Below are 15,515 nucleotides of genomic sequence, written 5' to 3'. Positions count from 1 at the left end.
TAAAAAAATCCATAAACGTAAAAACCAACAACCAACCAACCAACAAACAAACAAACAGGTGACACACACACAAACACCAACACACTACTTACCTGGGAAAGACAAGTTTAGCCGGTAAGGAAAGTTTTGGAGCATCTCTCACTAGTCCCGTCAGGTGAAGTTTCTTAGCAAACACGCCCACCTGTTCATTAAAAAAGACAAATGTAACAGTTAACAATGTCAATGTCTGCACACACTAAAGGGTATACACTCACCATGTGCATCCATGCCTGATTGCACTCACACACACACACACACACTCACACATTCACACACACACACTAACACATTCACACACACACACTCACACATTCACACACACACACACACACACACTCACACACACATACACACACTCACACACACACACACAAACACTGACAGTCAATCTCTTTACACGCATTCTCCCTCTTTCTCTCTGTATCTCCCAACACACAAATATACACTCTTCATAACAAAGATGCACACTCTCCCTCAACACACACACAAAAACAATACTCTTATACACACCAACACATGTTCAAGTCAAGGGTGGATAGCCCTTATTTCCACACACACACACACCATCCCCCCTTCATCTCCCCTCCCTCCCCTCCCACCCCATCCCCCCCCCCCCCTTCACACAGAGTTATCCATTACTCACAGGGTTTTCCGCTGGCCTGGTGGCCACCTTCACCATAACGTTGGCGCTGAATATATAGGAGGAGAAGAACACCTGCCAAACAAATTGCACACATCATTATAGCTTTCTGCTCCAAAACGTCTCACTTTCTACATATAAAAGTTATGACTAAGTAGGATGCACAACACAGACTTTTAAGTGACTTGCAGAGACAATTCAGATCTGAGATCATGAAATTAATAATTTAAAAAAAGGTGCCTGAATTTATTCAGCATAGCAAATAGCGTTTTAGTGTAGCATTTTTCAAATTGATTCACACATCCACATTTGGGCTATTTCGTGCAAGAATATTTACATTTCTAAAAAGGTAATTTAGAAAAAAGAAATATAATGGCCAATAGAGAGTGTCTGCAGTGCCACTTGTCAGTGTGGACAATGTTTTCTGACACAAATTCTGACCGCAACACAGAGTGAGAATCAAAAATGAGTACCAGGATTCACAAGAAAGAGCAAACTGTTGCATGCTTGTGAGTATTTGTTTGAACGTAGCAATTCTAAGCTTGGCGTAACAGCGTAGCAATTTGTCTTAAAACGTAGCATGGCAGCTCTACATAATTATTAGTGGCCACTTACCCAGAAGACGTCGTAGATGAGAAGACCGACGAGAAGCATGGTGGACACCTTGAGACTGGGCAGGCGTACCAGCGCGATGAATGCCACACACAGACCCATCCCAAGGGCTGAAACATCAAAGACAAACATTTGTATCCAGTGTATGTAGAAATACAGTGGAACCCCCCTTTTAAGACCCATTTTAAGACTCCATCCTTTGTAAGACCCGATTTTATCAGATTCTTGGAGGTCTTAAAAGGGGGGTTCCACTGTACTCAGGTATAAAATCATAACATTGTAAAAATGCCTGAAAGGATGCACCAACAACAAATGTTCTTTGAAAACCAATGAAAAAGATGCAAAACTGTGCAATCTGGGAATCTCAAGAATGATCTTTGAAAGGAATAATCTGAGGTTCGTATTGTGACTAATGGATAAAAGAGTCCCTTTTATCAGAAGTTATCTCTTCCCAATGGAGGGTCCAGACGGGTACATGTACACCCGCTAACAGGAATCAAATAAATAGAGGAAGTGCTGCTCCTGTGCCGCGTTACCTTAATTACACCTTTGAGCATCACGAGGAAGCAATACTAGCTATCAGAGATACTTTACAATCAACCATTTGGCTGATAAAACAACTTGAAAAGGCTCGAACATGTTTTTCCTTGAAGCTAAGGTAACAAATTTATCTTTTCCTGCTTTCTTTTTTTGGTTTTCATTTTTTTGTATGGGAAAATACCCCAAAACAATACTGGTTTATATTATAACATAATAACTCTCCCTTTTAAGACTCACAATTTTGAGACCTTCCCCCTTTCAACGCTTTAGTTTTTCAGTGTAAATTTATCTCTGTTTTAAGGTGATATCTTTTTTTTGGACCTGATTTACTCTGATTTTTGGAGGCATTAAAAGGGGATTTCACCGTATCACCACTGATTTGGCATGTCTGCATCAAGATCAATAGATAAACTGACTCCATCCAGTTACTCACCGTCCATAAGGAGCCAATGGCCAGTCAGAATCCACACACAGACGATCATGAAAGACAGACAGAACGCCATGATTTCCGCTGCTGTGAAGCGCCCACACATTCCAAATGAGATTCTGTAACACATATAGATCTATATCAGTGGTTAGCTCTTGTCACAAGCTACTCTAGAATTAAAACAAGAGGCGAAGCCATCAAGGCTCACGTAAGAAATCGACAAACAGTAACACAAACTCAATCACTCCGTCACACATACACACACACACACACACACACACACACACACACACACACACACAGAAAGAGCATAGGTGAAACTGTGCAAGAAAGCGAGACACTAGATCTAGATCTGTCTGTCTGCATGTAGCCTACTTACAGGGACACGACTGCCAACCTAGTCTCGGCCCGCTCAAAATAATAATGACCGAGACTTTCAGTACTTCCTTCGCGTGACGTCTAACCCTCTTACGTCATAATGTGACGTCAATGTAATGTGACGTCTTCAAATGTTAGAGTTTCTACAACAGACATACACACGCACGCACGTACACACGCACAGACAGACAAAGTTACGATCGCATAGGCTACACTTACGTGAGCCAAAAACAAGAATGGTATGTTGTTGGAACGATTGCCTCGCTTGTGCCTTCTCTGTAAACGGCTGTCAACATTGTCAGATAAGTGTTGTCTACTTAGCGTTTGTCTGTGCACTTAAAAGACCACTGGGTCGATATATCTGTGAACGTAACGTTTGGTTTTGTCAAAAATTAAACATTCCAACAACATACCTTTCTTGTTTTTTGATTCTGAATTTTGGAACGTTGGCAGTCTATTTGTCTTTGGCTTACAAGCAACATTAGCATGGTAACAATCATCACAGTTACAAACAAGAAGAGCAAACGCTCGATCGAGTCACTTTCGCAGTTCTGAATATTATATGAGGCATCAGATGGACAGGAAGAAATTGCTATTCACAACACAATACAGATGTAAATAATTTGATGTAAAGAATAATCCTATAAAGTTTGAATCAAATCCGATGAATAGTTTCAGAGATATGATATTTCAATTTTTTCCCTTCAAGACATACCTGTGACCTTGATAAAGGTCAAAGGTCACCAAAGCAGACGTCAAAGTGTAGAGGTCACTGGGAGTCACGTTCACATAAAATTTGAGCCCGGTCACTTTTATAGTTTCCGAGAAAAGCCCAACGTTAAGTTGTGTGTTGCCGAACAGAAAAGGCTAGTTATCTCCCTTGTTTTTCTGATAACGTTCGTAAAAGGCTACAGATGTAAATACTTTGATGTAAAGAATAATCCTACAAAGTTTCAATCACATCCGATAAACTTTGTCAAAGATATAAAATGTCTAATTTTTCCTTTGACGCTGACCTGTGACCTTGAAAAAGGTCAAAGGTCAACGAAACCATCGTTAAAGTGTAGAGGTCATTGGAGGTCACGACTAAACAAAATATGAGCCGGATCGCTTTGATAGTTTCCGAGAAAAGTCCAACGTTAAGGTGGTGTCTACGGCCGGCCGGACAGACTAACACTGACCGATTACATAGAGTCACTTTTTCTCAAGTGACTCAAAAATGAAGAGTTAAATCTCAACAGTGCTATCTAAATATTTGCTGCATGTGTTCCTTTCAGGAACGTTCCCATTCAGTCCTAACAGCTATGTCTGAATATCTGTCATTCCTGTCATGAACATTATAAGATGTTTGATGGGGTGTTGACAGACCAGCTTTTTTGTCGGTCCGAGGGGGAGCATATCGTCTTTTGTTTCATATTTATTGACCAAGGCCGAAGGCCGCGGTCAATAAATATGAAACAAAAGTCGATATGCCCCCCGAGGACCGACAAAAAAGCTAGTCTGGCAACAAACCATCAAACATCGTTTTTGTCATCATTTTGGTGGTTCAACATTAAGTGAAAAATCAACACAGGGAGCCATGGTTTGACACGCGAGTTCTGTTATTATAATGCATGTTCGGGGCCCCAGCACGTTGTTCAAAGCTGGCGTGCGAAAGCAACTTACTGTGTGTGATTTGAGTTTATAATGTTGAGACAAGTATGTCAGGTTTGAGGATGCGAAGTTCTGTAGGTTCCGACTACAGAGTGGTGTGTGAAACCAACAGTAAGCGCCTTTGAGACGATAGTGCCCACATGTTGCATTCGAGCGATGGGATTGTCGTATTTCAAACGAGGTGATTTGCTTGAACAGTCAGCGTTGACCATCTCACAACAGATCTGTTATGTGGATTATCGTGCGACGTTCGAGTCGGGGGCAAGGAATCGCAGGAAGCAAAGATGAGTCTTTTTCCATTGTCACCTTTCTTTCCGGTTGTTGGTGCATATAATATTGTGCGGACAAAATGATGCGACGGCGAGTGTTTTTTGCCTCCAAGATTTTGTGGTGTGGGTATTGTTTTGCTCGTTTCATACCCACACCAAAACCTGAAACACACCCCACCCCACCCTCCCCCTCCCTCACAATCAGTCCATGAACACAAACACTGACACACACAAATTAATGATCAAGTTACCCCCCCCCCCCCCCAACCCTTCACTTGCACACCTGCAACGCAGACGATCATATTATTGATTAAATATTCATATAGGTCAGTGTTGGGTTTTTTGTTCGTGTTTGTGTTATTGCAGAATCGGTTTTCTCTTATTGCTACACGTGTCTCTTCATTACATTTCACCATCGCCCTACCACCCTGCCCCTCTCGGTATTCCACCCCTCGGTTTTCAGTGGTAAATATTAGTAATCGAATATTGAAGCTACGTTGAGTCAAAGGTCACAGAAGATTTGCATCGTGCAGCACTGCACGAATTGGGTCAAAGGACACAAACGATTTGCGTCGTGCCGCGAAGGAAAGATAATCGCGATCTTGTTTCTCATTGCCTCTCTGTTTTTCATTAGACTTGTCATTCTGCTTGCTCGGCTTTGTCAGATGTCTTCATTTCTTGTTGCTATGTTCTTTAGCTTTTTTATCATTATTTTTTTATTTGCGCTTAGTTTATCGATACAACGTCTTGTGCACGGGTCAAAATGCACTCCATGACATTGTGAGAAGATAAAACATATCGATAGGTTTCATTTGTTTGCGATAAAGCATAAATGTATGACCTTTGATGAGGTAGTTTTGTTTTTTGTTTACATTTGCCAGTTCGTATTTGGAACTTGGCGAAGCAGTGTCGTCTGTTTAGGTCTGGGGAAACGCCAATGAAAAGAGCCGAAGAATCCTCGAGCGTTTCTATTGGGTTTGCTTTTGATTATCCATGTAATAGGGCTTCCTGCAACTATGGTAACCGGGGATTTATTCCCCGGGGAACATGAGATTTATTTCCCAGGTGCTTGTGAATGAAAACTCGTGAAAATGATGACAACTGTCATTCTTGTCATGAATATCTGTCATTCCTGTCATGAATATCTGTCATTCCTGTCATGAATATCTGTCATTCCTGTCATGAATATCTGTCATTCCTGTCATGAATATGTCATTCCTGTCATGAATATCTGTCATTCCTGTCATGAATATCTGTCATTCCTGTCATGAATATCTGTCATTCCTGTCATGAATATCTGTCATTCCTGTCATGAATATCTGTCATTCCTGTCATGAATATCTGTCATTCCTGTCATGAATATCTGTCATTCCTGTCATGAATATCTGTCATTCCTGTCATGAATATCTGTCATGAATATCTGTCATGAATATCTGTCATTCCTGTCATGAATATCTGTCATAAATATCTGTCATTCCTGTCATGAATATCTGTCATTCCTGTCATGAATATCTGTCATGAATATCTGTTATTCCTGTCATGAATATCTGTCATTCCTGTCATGAATATTTGTCATTCCTGTCATGAATATCTGTCATTCCTGTCATGAATATCTGTCATTCCTGTCATGAATATCAAAAGCCAGCCTTGACAGGTCCACTTGAATATCTGCCACTGCTTTTAGCAATGTCCCAATTCATTCCTGAAAGCTTTATTGAAAATCTGCCATATCTTCCAATGTTAGAGAAACATTGTGTAATTCTCTCTCTCTCTCTTGCACGCGCACACACGCACACACAATGTATCTTGTCTTTCTCTCAGGTGAGCCTACTATTAATCTATCACACAGTTCAATGGTGACTCTCGAAAGTGCCAGTATTGGGACTAAAATAACGCAATATTCATATCCCAGAAAGACAATAATAACACCTTCATGTGTTTGTTTGTTTATTTGTTGCTTAACGTCCAGCCGACTACGCAGAGCCATATCAGGACGAGGAAGGGGGGGATGAAGGGGGCCACTTGTCAAGCGATTCCTGTTTACAAATGCACTAACCCATTACTTGTGTCCCAGCAGGCTTTAGTAAAACTAAATTAATACCTACTGGAAGATTACCAGTTTCCAGTATGTTAAAATAGGCTTAACCTATCTACTGCTGGACTTACATCAGAACACTAACAGATTAAACTATACATGAATCGCGAGACAAGCGGCAAGAGAAGAGATTTTTGGAAAAAATACAGGTGAATGAGCAAGAAGGCAGAAAAAAGAAAAGAATTCATGAAGAAAAAGAGAGCATGACAGGAAAGAGGAACCAAAAATCTACCTAACAGCAAACTAGAAAGCTCCTGCGGTTCCAAAAACAGGAGGGGCCTTTAATTTCATAACCGCAGTGCCCCACTGCGGGAACCTTCATGTGTGAGACATGCAGATTTCCTGAATATTCAGCAAGAGACAATATTGTAAATGGGAGAGATAACACCATAATTAACTTGCATATAATTATGTGATTTAACACACACAGTTTCTGTGAAAAGCAAAAAGGCCTTTCTGTTTTCAAACTGATACGACCTAAGTACAAAGAAATACAGACAACTGATGCACTGTTGCAAGAATCAGTCGGAAGGATTAGGACAGACTCCTTTTCTGTCAAAGAGGATTACAGAGCCCACTTGTGAGAGTATTAAGGAGACTAGACTTCAGGGTCCACTTGGGGATTAATGTCATATGTACTCTACAGGCACAGCTGGGAGATGACCGGGACTAAAGGAAGGATTCACATGTCAAAGTACAGTGGAACCCCCCTTTAAGACCTTCACAAAACAGGTCTTAAAAAGGAGGGAGTCTTAATATGGGGGTAAATATACAGATGTTAATAACAAAAAATCAGAAAAAATCAGGTCTTAAAAAGGAGGGAGTCTTAAAATGGGGGTAAATATACAGATGTTATGAACAAAAAATCAGAAAAAAACAGGTCTTAAAAAGGAGGGAGTCTTAAATTGGGAGGTCTTAAAAGGGGGGTTCCACTGTATACTTCTTCTTCTTCAGCGTTCCAGAATTTTTTGGTGACGTGTGAGCTCGTTTGCCCATTTGAGTTCCCCAAACTATACTCAGAGCATAGTCAGCTTCACTCCGCTTTCGTTGAGTAGGCATGCTGGGTATTGTCGCGTTTCCATAACCCACCGCACTCTGACATGGATTACATGATATTTTTCGTGCGCACTTGGTCTTGTGCTTGCGTGTACACACGAAGGGGGTTAAGTCACTAGCAGGTCTGCACATAAGTTGACCTGGGAGATAGGAAAAATCTCCACTCTTAACCCACCAGGCGGCAGCGACCGGGATTCGAACTCACGACCTCACGATTAGGAGGCCGACGTCTTACCACCACGCCACTGCGCCCGTCCCACTTTATACTAATACTGCATCCCTTTTAGTGTCACAGTGTTTCAGAAAGCCCAAACCCCAGCTGTTCATTCATTCATTCAGGAATTCATTCATACCATACGGACAACGCACTTTTACTTTCTGCGCACCCACACAATGGAATTCTCTCCCCTTTCACATCCGCCACTCTCAGTCACCCCAAGCATTCAAACGAGCACTTAAAACACACCTCTTCAAGAAATACAACCCCTGATTTTGTTTTCTCAGTCCATCAGTAGGCTACATGTAGTGTATTTGTTGTTTTAATGATAATGTGATAATGTATATAAACATCAAGGGCTGTTTTCAGAATTGTTGATAACATGTTCTGTTTGATTAAGGGTATTCAGCTGGTATTTCCTTGTTTTCACTACCTATTTAATTCATGTTTTTATTACTTAGTTAGTGGAAGAATTTTTTGTAATGTATGTTTGATGGTGTATGCTTTTAATTAAGCGTTGTTGACTATGAATGTAGATGTAAATGCTTGTATAACTGTATTTTAAATTTAAATGTGTCAAGCGCAAAGAGCATGATTGTAAAGTTATGATGTTGCGCTATATAAATGCTCATTTATTATTATTATTATTATTATACCAGGGTGCTGCAAAAGTAGGTCACCTTTTGTTTGCCAGAAAAGTTGGTTGCATCAAACAACAAGAGGCGAAGCCTTCAAGGCTCACGTAAGAAATCGACAAACAGTAACACAAACTCAATCACTCCGTCACACATACACACACACACATTGGTGACACTGTGCAAGAAAGCGAGACACTAGATCTAGATCCGTTTGTCTGCATGTAGCCTACTTACAGGGACACGACTGCCAACTAGTCTCGGCCCGCTCAAAATAACAATGACCAAGACTTTTAGTAATTCCTTCGCGTGACGTCTAACCCTCTTATGCCATAATGTGACGTCTTCAAATTTTAAAGTTTCTATCACACATACACACACACACACACACACACACACACACACACGCACAGACAGACAAAGTTTATCATCGCATATAGGCTACACTTACGTGAGCCAAAAACTACCCTAGGAGGAGAGTGGTACACTGTAACACCCCTCAGTACACACCCTGCAATTGTGCATCAAGTAGAGTAGTCCCCCCTAAAGAAATCGTTGACTCTTTGACCCGTTATTGTTAAGCATAGCCAGGGCTCACAAAGTGAGGGTTTGCTTTTTAACATACTGAAAGATTTCAAGCAAAAGTCATATTTCCCACTCAACTTGTTATATACACACAGATGCAGGGGCACACACACACACAAACACACACACACACACACACACACAAACAATCTAAACGACTTTGCTACCGACCCTACAATCACACACACACACACACCTTCCTGACATTCCCCCTGAACACACACACATGCAAACACCACCCACCACCCCCCTAACACACACACCCCACTTAGCAGACTACAGTGATTTTATCCCTTTATGAGCAAAGAAGCACATTTCCAAATCTCTTACCAGACACTTTAAGCTAAATCTCAATGCAGAGAAATGATTCCACCGAATTGTCACTGTTAAGGCCAAAATAAAAAGTTGTATGTTTCTGGTAACATGGCTACAAAAAAAAGGGTAGGTAGGTAGGGATTTTTGTTTTGTTTTTTGTCAGGGTAGAAAATAACTATACAGTGACGCAAAGAGACTGGACTTACTATACAAAGAGAAGGACAACACATTACACAACAAATGAGACAAAAGGGATGCGGGGTTATCCCCCTTGTGTCGTATGCCATCTGTTACTTTCGTTTTGACGCGCTTTTTAACAAAATTTTTTTTTTACAAATGCAATAAAAGTCTTGGGTCGGAGGGAAAAAACTAGGTAAGGTCGGGTGACCAGAAACATACAACTTTTTGTGTGTGGCCTCAGCCCTATTGCCAAATACACAGTTAAGTCTTATAATCCTTGAACTAAGGCCGTTTGCCATGACTCACTCAGAATTACAGGGACTTATCTTTGCAGATCTACTCTTTCTGATCCTGCTTAGCCTTGTTTGTGTATGAGTTTTGACAACATGCAGATATTTGAAGATCTCATTAGACATCAGTGCACTGGTACACTCGGGGAGTGTAGAATGATGTGTGCGTGTCTGTGTGTGTTAGCCAAAGATAAAAGTGGATTTAACTTTACTTAAGAGTGCATATGCGAGTTTGCGCGTGCAAGTGTCTGTGTGTGAGGATTTGTTTGTGTACGTGTGTGTGTGTGTGTGTGTCTGCGTGTCCGTGTGTGTCTGTATGTGTGTGTGTGTGCCTGCGTACCCGTGTGTGTCTGTATGTGTGTTAACAAGAAGATTTAGCTTTACTTACTTCTGCGGACCAGCGCAGGGCTGGATCAAATACTGGCACATAGGAAGCAGGAGAAAGGCGAACGCCACAGTAGCAAGGACTGAAACAGTGCAAGGCAATGTCATTTATTGCAAAATATATCCTTTGACAGAATGGATCCTTCTCAATTTAAACAGACTGACAGATGGGGATGAAGACATGCAGGTACACACATACAACCATACACTAACACACACACACACACGCACAATCTCTCTCTCTCTCACACATTAACAGCCATTTACTGCCTGACACACAAACGTATACAAACACACAAACACAAATCTATCTCTTCTCTCCCTGAATTCAAACTATCACCCCATACCACCAACAACCACATTGAATATAACGAATATCACAAATCAGTAACTTTCACGGGACAAGAACCATTCTTGAAGCCATCAACAAATAATAATAATAATAAATACGGCGGCTAATATAGTGACGCGGCCAAAACGTGGCTCGTCCCAATTTTTTTTATAAAAAGTCGGGGGTGCGGCTTATAAAACGGTGCGTCTTGTAATCCGTCAAATACGGTAACCTTTCTACAGCGCGAGTCCCATCCTGAAGTAGCTCCAGGCGCTCTACAATTTAATTCTTAAACAAGCAAGCAAAAATGTAACGAGCATAAAAAGCATACAAATAACTGAGGCTAAACAACAACAAAAACACCAAGCAAACTGGGCTTACATGACAAAAGATAGCCACACACACATACACACACAATGACCAAAGGGGAGAGCACTGCAGCTAACTCACTTTTCTTTCTTTATTTGGTGTTTAACGTCGTTTTCAACCACGAAGGTTATATCGCGACGGGGAAAGGGGGAAGATGGGATAGAGCCACTTGTCAATTGTTTCTTGTTCACAAAAGCACTAATCAAAATTTGCTCCAGGGGCTTGCAACGTAGTACAATACCTTACTGGGAGAATGCAAGTTTCCAGTACAAAGGCCTTAACATTTCTTACATACTGCTCGACTAAAATCTTTAAAAAAAAATTGACTATATTCTATACAAGAAACACTTAACAAGGGTAAAAGGAGAAACAGAATCCGTTAGTCGCCTCTTAGGACATGCTGGGGAGCATCGGGTGAATTCTTCCCCCTAACCCGCGGGGGGTAGCTAACTCACTGGCAGTGAAGATGGCGAATATCATCTGTAAGGAGTCGAAGAAGAGAAACATGATGAGAAGAGAGGCAGAGGCGCCCACAGGCAGGAACATGGCCTGGCACGTGTCGATGGTCTGCACCTCTGATATACACACACAAAACACAAAGTCAATACATTGTATACAGAAAAAAACCAACACCCAAAAATACAGTCAATACATTAAAATTTTTTTAACAAATTTAAAAAAAATCAATACATTTTATACACAAAAAACAACCCATCCAAGTCAATACACTGTATACAGAAAAAAAACCAAAAAAAACCCTGCCAAAGACAATACATTGTATGTATACAGTAAAAAAAAATTAAAAAAATCCCCCAAAGTCAATACATTTTACACATTAAAAAACACAAAAACAAAGTCAATACATTTCATACATAAAAAAAGTCAATATCATCATACATTTTACTTTTTACACATTAAAAAAATCTCAATAAACTATAAAGTCAATGCATTTTTAAACATTAAAACAACAACAAGTTAAGTCAATACATTCTATACATTGTTTGTTTGTTTGTTTATTTGTTGCTTAACGTCCAGCCGACTACGCAGAGCCATATCAGGACGAGGAAGGGGGGGATGAAGGGGGCCACTTGTCAAGCGATTCCTGTTTACAAATGCACTAACCCATTACTTGTGTCCCAGCAGGCTTTAGTAAAACTAAATTAATACCTACTGGAAGATTACCAGTTTCCAGTATGTTAAAATAGGCTTAACCTATCTACTGCTGGACTTACATCAGAACACTAACAGATTAAACTATACATGAATCGCGAGACAAGCGGCAAGAGAAGAGATTTTTGGAAAAAATACAGGTGAATGAGCAAGAAGGCAGAAAAAAGAAAAGAATTCATGAAGAAAAAGAGAGCATGACAGGAAAGAGGAACCAAAAATCTACCTAACAGCAAACTAGAAAGCTCCTGCGGTTCCAAAAACAGAAGGGGCCTTTAATTTCATAACCGCAGTGCCCCACTGCGGGAATTCTATACATTAAAGTCCCTTTCATGCCTGAGAGAGTATAGTGGAAACCCCCTTTAAGACCCAACCAATTTAAGACTTCCTCCTTTTTAAGACCTTGCCGTTTCAGATTGTCTGTTCATAGCCTCTGTAAATTTACCTCCATTTTAACTAAGACTCCCCCTTTATCAGACCTTTCTTTCTTTCTTTATTTGGTGTTCAACGTCGTTTTCAACCACGAAGGTTATATCGCGACGGTTTATCAGACCTGATTTTCTCAGATTTGTTTAGGTCTTAACAGAGGAGTTACACTGTAATAAGAATGTTATGTGTGTGACAGGGGAGGCTACCGCTCCTTTCACAGCAGACTCTGCACCTGAGTTGTTGGCCTTTAAAAGTCAACACCAGTGGACTGTAGAGTTCTGTTTGTGATGGGGTCTGGTGGTTTCCGATTGTCTGTATGTTCATGGAAACCTTCGGGTTTGCATAACAGTTTTTATAGGGCTAAGAAATTAGCCCTAACATTTTCAATCCTGTTTGATTGCACTTCACTTCCCGAGGTGATCGTAGTGTTTCCGCACACGGTTACATGTGTATGTTTCTGGATGATGCGTGGTTGCCTGCATGTGATGTAGCAACAGATGTATGTGAATTATAACTGATAGCATTGTTATCAAACATGAGCACGACACTGACAACAGTATCTGCATGTGTGTGGTTGCGAAAGTCACAGCGAGAGAGGCAGAAGTCTGTACATGTGCACGTGCATGCATGCCAACCAAAGAGTGTTTTATTTCAGCCTCAGCCTAACCGTAAGACCATTTTAGCACAATGCCTAGAGGTAGGAATAAAAAACCCACATACACAAACTGAAATCTTTAATTATTTGTATTAATTGGTTAATAAATCAGGCATGTGTGCATGTGCCTAAGTGTGTGTGTGTGTGTGTGTGTGTGTGTGTGTGTGTGTGTGTGTGTGTCTGTGTGCACCCCCACACATTGAAACGTTTGATGCTATAGATTGATTACATTATTTATCACATGTGTGTGCTTCTATGTACACACATTCAAACCTTTGATTGTTTTAGTTTTACATATTATATACATATATATTGATTAAAAACTTACACATCACATGTGGGTGTGCCTGTGTGTGTGTACATTATATATGCTTGTTAATTAATGTCATTATATATGTGACCCTCCACCACAGAATGAGTCGCATGTCACCTTTGCATGATTTTCATATTTTTACATTTTCCTAAAGTGTTTTTTATGCTCTATCCAGTGGTGAAAACCGTTTTAGAAAAGAGCGAAAACTGTTTGACCCTCACAAGTGTTACCAGAGAAAATGTAAGTTTTACGCCTTCACGGCAAAGCCATTAGGGGCATGTTACACGGGAAAACCCGGCTTTGTATGAAAAATAAAAAATAAAAATGCAGGGGGGGGAGGGGATGTAGACAGCTGGCTGCCGGCTGCTAGAGGAGCTAGGGACCGGGTTGGGTCGTCTTGGGTCAGTGCTGAAATGGTTACTTTATTGGCTGTTGGCTGTGACCCGAGCTTCATATTTTTGCATGCATGTATTCGTGTTTCCAAGGCCTGAGGCTTTCGCTGACCCTGGGATCTTTATCGTGCGCATGCGTGCACACGGGGGTGTTCGGACACCGAGGAGAGTCTGCACAAAGTTGACTCTGGGACACACATCCCGCGCCGAACTTGGGGGTTGAACCCACGCTGATAGTAACAACCGGTTTTAAAGCCAGCGCCCCTACCGACTGGGAAAACTCCCCCCCCCCCCCCCAATTGGTTGGGGTCAAGAAGTTCCATGGAGGGCGGGGGGTACGGAGTAACACATAGTGTTCTGCTCAGAACATTCCCACCCAAGCAGAGCCGCGCTAGGGGTACGCATTACCGTGAAGCTGGCAGTCAGTGCTACCAAATGTCGTCTGTGTCTACCACTCGGTGGTGACTTAATGTGGGTCTATGTAAGCAGATGCCAGCGCAAGCAATCTGATGCAGAGTCAGGAGGCGCGGTTTGGTACAAGAGAACCTTAGAGGCCACAGCCTCGGCCGTCTAAGGGATCTGTGTGTCTGGAGGCACATTTGGTTTCTGAGGTTCAAGCGGAGCTGTTGCCTCTGCTCCCAAGTTCCCGTGTCTGGAGGCGTTTTTGGTATGGAAGCAAACCTGTAGGTTGGGGCCTCTGCCTTCAGGATGCCAGGACTACAAAATGTGTGTCTTGGGACACATTTAGCTTAAGATTCCAGAAGTGGATCTGTGCCGTGCTGGGTCTGCTGCAAGCACACTAGAACCAGCTCGCAACAGTTGAGGTGAACAGATTGGTTACCAGACATACCTCGGACTTATATATTAAGCCTAGCACAGAACCGTGCGAGGTGACATGCGACTCATTTCGTGGTGGAGGGTCACATTTGTGCTTGGGCACTGCCGCGTGTGTGCAGCACCAACAACTTACGAGATTCATTGTCAGCTGGATTGTAGTTTGGTTTGTCTTTGTTTTCCTTATCTCTCTCTTTGTTTTCTCTCTCAAGGTTCAATGATCTGCACACACAAAATATTCATCACATTACAGCACAGCAGTAAACACAAACACTACATTAACCTTCCCACCCCTAGGCTATGTTCAAATCAAAGAATCCTTGTCCCACAATGTACCAACAGACAGCCCCCCCCCCCCCCCCTTTCTCCAAAGTTACAGTGGAACCCCCCTTTCACGACCTTCACAAATCTGAGAAAATCAGGTCTTAACCCTTACACTGGTGCAATTCTGTAACACATGTTACATAGCCACTGGTGAATTAACAGGGAGAAAAATAACAAAAAACGGTCATATAGGTTTTCGCATCCATGGGAGGTAATCGGAACCGACCAAACAGACTGAGCCAGTAGCGCGACATATGTCGTGACAACCAGGTGACAGTATACATAAAGTAGCGCGACATGTCACGACAACCAGCCTAAGGGTTAACACTTTTTACCCCACCTATGTTGACATTTTTTTTAATTTTTAGCAGAGACCAGCTGTGCTG

General features: G+C 41.6%; 1 protein-coding gene across 2 annotated transcripts in view; it reads right to left on the bottom strand.

Annotated features, from left to right (window-relative positions):
* Positions 1-15,515, bottom strand: part of LOC138976129 (signal peptide peptidase-like 3) — a 43,697-nt gene that overhangs the window by 8,105 nt on the left and 20,077 nt on the right. For both annotated transcript variants that reach the window (XM_070348949.1, XM_070348951.1), the window contains exons 4-10: positions 14,942-15,027; positions 11,471-11,590; positions 10,320-10,398; positions 2,265-2,377; positions 1,295-1,401; positions 683-754; positions 93-181 (exon numbers count right to left, since the gene is read on the bottom strand). In XM_070348949.1, coding sequence (XP_070205050.1) covers positions 93-181; positions 683-754; positions 1,295-1,401; positions 2,265-2,377; positions 10,320-10,398; positions 11,471-11,590; positions 14,942-15,027 — 666 coding nt within the window. The remainder of the gene's footprint in view (positions 1-92; positions 182-682; positions 755-1,294; positions 1,402-2,264; positions 2,378-10,319; positions 10,399-11,470; positions 11,591-14,941; positions 15,028-15,515) is intronic.

The sequence above is a fragment of the Littorina saxatilis genome, linkage group LG9 (genome assembly GCF_037325665.1).
Source record: "Littorina saxatilis isolate snail1 linkage group LG9, US_GU_Lsax_2.0, whole genome shotgun sequence".
NCBI lineage: Eukaryota > Metazoa > Mollusca > Gastropoda > Littorinimorpha > Littorinidae > Littorina > Littorina saxatilis.
The sequence above is the reverse complement of the archived record's forward strand: the minus strand, read 5'-3'. Positions and strand labels throughout refer to the sequence as shown.